Source organism: Sinocyclocheilus anshuiensis, unplaced genomic scaffold, assembly GCF_001515605.1.
Source record: "Sinocyclocheilus anshuiensis isolate Anshui unplaced genomic scaffold, SAMN03320099.WGS_v1.1 scaffold74, whole genome shotgun sequence".
Taxonomy (NCBI): Eukaryota; Metazoa; Chordata; class Actinopteri; order Cypriniformes; family Cyprinidae; genus Sinocyclocheilus; species Sinocyclocheilus anshuiensis.
In genome coordinates this window covers 281,184-287,455 of record NW_015546044.1, presented here as the reverse complement: position 1 = coordinate 287,455, position 6,272 = coordinate 281,184, and the positions used below count along the sequence as shown (strand labels likewise).

Sequence of the window (6,272 nt, the reverse complement as noted above, 5' to 3'; positions counted from 1 at the left end):
TGACCCTCAGCAAACAACAACAGAACTACCACATTCAAGGCCCAGAAAGGTAGTAAGGACATTGTTAAAATAGTCCATCAGTGGTTCGACCTTAATTTTATGAAGCTACGAGAATACATTTTTGGGTGAACTAACCCCAGCAAATCATGATGGACCACCATACTTTAATTTCAAAGTCTTCTTTTCACTCTTGTTTGACCTATCCACTGAGGAACTTTCACATGCTCTCGTGGACTTCACACACACGGCAATGTTCCTTCTTCCACTGTTCTTGTTTATCGTTTTATGCATCATAATCAACTTGACAGAAATGTTAGCATGTTCCAGATATTTCTGTAAGTCTTTAGCTGACACTCTAAGATTCTTCTTGCTAGACACCCACTCAGGAAGAGAAGCCGAGCTCGTCTTGCCATCAACTGATAAACATCAAGGCTTTCAGAGATGCTTTTCGAACCTTTTCTAGCTTTATGCAAGTCAACAATCCTTAATCTTTGGCGTTCAGAGACCTCTTTTGTTTGGGATGCAGTTCACATGAGGCAGTGCTTCTTTTGAATAGAAAACTCCCAAATTGAGCATTTATTTTTTTATATAGTACAGGGCAGCTTTGACTAACATCTTCAATCTCACCTAACTGATTGAACACAGCTGAAGCCAACTTTTGGAGAAATCAGTAGCCTAGGGATTCACATGCTTTTTCCACCTTGCGCTGTGAGTGTTTACATGGTGTGTTCAGTACAGAGTCATTGTTTGTGCCTTTTGTCTGTTGTGATAATTTTAGCACCAGAAATCCGGTCAAATCTGAAGATTTGACATGTCTTCCTGCAGTTATTTGTGACTGAAGCATCTGTGAACTCTTAAACAGTTTACGTATCTACATCCAGTGTTTTTCTCCTTCTCTCAATCTCCGCAGGTGTCCAGTTTATCTTTCACACCTTTCACTTGGAGAGTCCACATGACCACCTTTTAGTCACAGAAAATGGTAGTTTCTCTCAGCCCCTGTGGAGATTGACCGGGTCTACACTGCCACCCCTTCTCAGCGCTGGACTTTTTGGCAACTACACCGCTCAGATCCGTTTCCTCTCAGACTTCTCTGTGTCCTATGAGGGCTTTAACATCACTTTCTCAGGTAGAGACCTTTGTACAGTAGCTTAAACTACATGACATTTATAACAGAAGAAGCTACAAAATATCAATCCTTCTTCTGTTCCCTTCAGAATACGATCTGGAGCCTTGCGAAGATCCCGGCGTCCCCCCCTTCAGCACTCGTAAGGGGCTGCAATTCGGGGTGGGGGATGCGCTTATCTTTTCCTGTTTTCCGGGGTACCGTCTCAAGGGGCCTGCGAGGGTGGTGTGTCTAGGGGGGCGTCGACGGGTTTGGAGTTCCCCTCTGCCAAGGTGTGTTGGTAGGTGGTCACATGCTTTTCATTTTGCTTTGTTTGCAAATTTTACCACATATTTCCCCTCATGTGCTCAGACATGCATGCACATATGCTGATGTTAAAGGCTAAAGCAGCCCCCATTTCAGAGTTCTGCTCGATATGAGACAGGAAGAAAAAGGTTATGACTCACCATCTAGAAGAAAAAAAATTAAGAGCACCAGCTCCAAATTCTATCTAATGCTTAAGCAGCATTAATATGATGGTAGATATCAGCATATAAGTATCTTGGAGACCAGACTTCTTCATTCTAATTTGTGCTGCAATGGCTTAGATGCTAAATTTAGAATGTAATTTTTTTTTACATTATGATTTTGACATTCCGGTTGAAGCAAGTAATTAGGTATTATGTATTTTCTGCAGCAATATCTGGCTTATCCTTGCTTCATATTTGTTTACCAGTTTTGTGGAACTAGGTCAGCTCATTTGTAAACATATGTTTGTTTATTTGTAATGTGCTTGTATTTAAACTTATTTAAATAAATAACGTTTGATTTACTTCACTTAAGGTCTGTTGGGTATGTCAGTTATTATTATTTATTTATTTATTTTTCAAAAAACATCATCCAGAAAACCCCCAATATTTTTCTCAATAATGTTATTTGAGAAATATTACGTTGTTTCTAGGGATGCATGACATATAAGTTATTGGCTGATATTAGAGATTTTTATTTATTTATCAGAATATTTATACCTCTTTTTTAGATTACCTTTGCACTCACTTAAAATTAATTTGAAATACAACAGGTTAATAAATCTTAATTGTAATATTTAGAAATTCTCAAAATTGCGATGCAATGTCTAAATTCACGTGTAGCATTTAAAACAATTAATGCATTGGTTATAATCCGTAATATCATAATAATGATTAACTTATAGGTATCGTCCAGAATTGCAATAGTGTTGCATCGGTTGTATTAAATAGTCGGTTGTATTAAATTATTAGCGTCTGAACAGACCTGTGATCCAGGCAGTGTTGTCATTGTCAAAAAGTTCAGTTTTGCTTCAGCTTTTAATTTGTGTAGTTCAGTAACCTAGCATAAATTGACTTGCACTCATTCACAAACATACACCACCCCCTGACTGCCAGCATCAGTGTATAAAGTGTGCTTGTGTTTATGCTGAGATCATGGATCATTTGTCAGAGGTCATTTGACTTCTTACCTCCCTTGCTGCAGCTGAATGCGGATCGTCTGTAACTGGGAAACAAGGAGTTTTACTCTCTCCCAACTACCCTGGTTACTACGGTAACAACCATGAGTGCATCTACTCCATCCAAACCCAACCCGGTAAAGGGATCCAGCTCCGAGCGCGGGATTTCCGCCTGGAGGAAGACGACATGCTTAAGGTCTTTGTGACATAGTGTGTATTTGTTCCTGTGTGTAATGTTGGTTTGTAAATTATTTGATGACTGTATGTGACTGTTTTGTGTGTGTTTCAGGTGTATGATGGTAGCAGTAACAGTGCCAGACTGCTGGGCACCTTCACAGGCACAGAGATGATGGATGTCACTCTAAACAGCACATCCAGCACCATGTGGCTGGAGTTCATTAGTAACAGTGACAATACCAGCAAAGGTTTTGAGCTGCACTTCACCAGTGAGTAGCACACTGACTCCTTGCAGCCATTTCACAGCAGTACATGCATTTGTGTGTAGATAGATAGATAGATAGATAGATAGATAGACAGGTTTTGAAGGACACACTCTTTTTCCTGTCTTTTTTGCAGGTTTTGAGTTGGTGAAGTGTGAGGACCCAGGTGTGCCTCAGTTTGGTTTTAAACGGGAGGACAAAGGTCACTTCGCAGGCAGCACAGTGTCATATAGCTGTGATCCTGGCTACACTTTAAAGGGCCCGGAGGTTTTGACATGTCTCAGAGGGGAGAGGAGAGCATGGGACAGCCCGCTCCCACTGTGTGTCGGTAAGACGTTACTGAATACTCATTCACACTGCCTTATTTAAAAGAGCCTATACCTGTAGGGACAACATTTCTAATACGATAACTTTTAAAAATTTGATATTCAATACCGTTTTCGATACCATGGGGAAAAATTGACACAACACTAAGGACTTTTTTTTTTAATTAAAAGATAAATATAGTAAGGCTAGAACTTGATATATTTTTTTTTTACCAAAATAGGGTGGTGTGAGCATTATGGAATGCTGGAATATTGGAAGCCAGATGATGCCCTCACACAAATAATATAACTTATGACGTTCCAGGAAATCCTAATTACCTTATTTTATCACAAAGTTTAATTCTGCCACATGGTCTTGTATGATATACTCTGAGAATTTGCTTCATGAATATAATCCCCCAAAGCAGAGAGGGGTCGATTAATTCAAGCACTCCTCTTTGTTTCTCTTCTTCATGTCTACATCTTCTTCCACCCACTCTTATACACAGCCTGGGTTCTCCTCAATATGAGTTTACCACAGACCCACTTTTCAAAGTGTTTGAATTATGATGTTTCCCCACCTGAGCCTATGGAGACCTTTAGGCAATATTGAAATGCCCATATTGAGAGGAGAAATGTAACTGTAAAGGCATGAGCAAATATTTTTCATCCGCCACAACAGGAAACTAACTAGTACTGTAGAAAACAGAGGGTGGACAGTGAGAAATGAGAAGTTGGTGAGAGTAAGAGAAAGGAGGGAGGGGAGGACAGAGCAAAAGAGAATGAGAGAGCAAGAAATGTAGTTTTATGACTTACGAAGCAGGTCATCTCAGGAGTTGAAGAAGATGGGTTTGTTTCATCGTGATTTATGGCTCTGCTGTTCACTATGGGAACATTCGTCAGAACCAAATTCATATAAGATGAAAAAACTGCACAAAAAAAGAGTAAGAAAGACAGATGAAAATAAAGTAAAATAAAATAAATAAATATCTTGCGATATATAAATCTCAACATTTGAGATTAACACAAGAAAAAAAAAACACTGTTAGCTAGTGGGCTAAGAAAGTAAACTTAACAATACAAAAGTAGTGATTAAGAAAATAATTCAATGCAATAAGATTCTCACACCACTTTATTTATGTATTTATTTATTTTCCCTTTTCTCTTACTTTCTTTCTCTTTTGCATTCAACAATTCATTTTTTTTCTATGTGCACTACCAGCAGAAAAGATCAAAAGTGTCTCCGTGTCTATGATTATACCTTTCAGCATGTATAAAAATGGCTTGCGAGGCTGAAGTGTGCATTTGAACACATTGACTTGCGTGCTGTGACATGAATATCTCACATGACTACAAACACCAGCCACCATGTAATTTGTGTCATTGCTTGTCCGAGACTCAAGGAGAGATGTGTGTAGGGAAAGTGTCTGGAACAAATGTGTGAAATGTCCCTCCACTGGCTTGATTGATGTAAAATTGTACTTTGCTATACTTCAGTGCTGTTTTTGGGAAGTAGTCACTGTTTTACAGATTACTGTTGATCAATACTTGTATTCTTAACATTTTGTACGGAGGGGAAAAAGACTCTTGCTCGTTCTCGTTCGTTTCGTACTATTGCTTTTTTTTTTTCAAAGTTTCAAAGCTTCATAATGTCCAATTTGTCCTTTTGAAATGGCATTGTCTACAATTAACTATATACAAATAAAGTAAAATGACAGTCTAAATAAAATTAAATATAAAATACAATAAAAATATTAAATGCATATGATATCAGATAATTATGAATAAAAAAATTAAAAAACAGGTTCTGGGATATTACAATTTCAAAATATTTTGTGTGGTAGAGCCAAATGTTTAAAACAGATTACTCCTCTGTTTTAATAAAAAGTTTAAGATTTGTGAGTAAACCGGCTTGTTTTGCATTTTAAAAAACGGACTAAATCGGTTGCTTTACAAAATGTATGCACTTTTGTTTAATTGCCCTGTGTTTTTTCTTTTTTAGGCTATCTCTCTGGATACCTATCAAAACTCGAAAACATTATTAGTTGTATATGTACTGTATAAAGTATATTGTAGATATACTGTATACACACAGTCTATCGGGCAGCTCCTAATATATAATCCAATTATGCTTGAATGCATCAGGTTTGAATTAGATTTTGAAATCACATTTTCAATGTGGACTACAAATATGAATGAATGCCAATAACTAAAACATTTCAGGTCTTGGAATTTCCTCTGTATTCTGTATACAAACTGATCCAGTTCCAGGGTGTATATGTGTATGTATGATTTTATGCTGTGTAAGGGCACACGCGTTTGATCTCTGGGATGATGATGACGATGGCATGGGTTGGATATAACACTCTCATGACTTCCTGATCCGTGAAACTGGAACTGTCACACGCACTGGCCCCATCCTCCTGACAAACAAGTGATTTGTACCCCTGCTGCCCACCACCACCAGCACCACCATTGCCCCAGTGTAAGATGGATAGTCATGTCTGGGGCAGGACATATTACCAACACTATCAGTGATATTAGCCGAAGGAAATATGCCCTCCCCAGGGAAGGCTTAATCCTGGAGGTGATATACGGCCATGTTATTCTGCTCATCACTCATAAAGCTCTGCTCAGTGCTGAATGTATTCTTTTAAAGTGGAAAGTTATACGCGTCCCTGCCACCTGATGCATCACTGCACAGCACACCATGTACTATCCTTGCTTCAGAGATTTAGATACGAATCCAGAATCCCTTACAGAAGCGGACATGTCACTTAAAGACACTTTATATATATTTATATATTGATATTTATATTGATTTAAGTTTTCAACTGTGAGAATATTTATACCCAAGACCTGAAATGTTTGTCCACATTGAAAATTATAATATTATATAATATTATATTATATTATATTATATTATTTTATATTATATT

At 37.9% G+C, this 6,272-nt stretch overlaps 1 protein-coding gene across 1 annotated transcript in view; it reads left to right on the top strand.

Annotated features, from left to right (window-relative positions):
• The window catches only part of LOC107698986 (CUB and sushi domain-containing protein 1-like), a 320,519-nt gene that overhangs the window by 201,567 nt on the left and 112,680 nt on the right, over window positions 1-6,272 (top strand). The window contains exons 20-24 of the mRNA XM_016500120.1: window positions 911-1,126; window positions 1,215-1,403; window positions 2,615-2,784; window positions 2,878-3,034; window positions 3,165-3,356. Of these exons, the coding sequence (XP_016355606.1) occupies window positions 911-1,126; window positions 1,215-1,403; window positions 2,615-2,784; window positions 2,878-3,034; window positions 3,165-3,356 (924 nt within the window). The remainder of the gene's footprint in view (window positions 1-910; window positions 1,127-1,214; window positions 1,404-2,614; window positions 2,785-2,877; window positions 3,035-3,164; window positions 3,357-6,272) is intronic.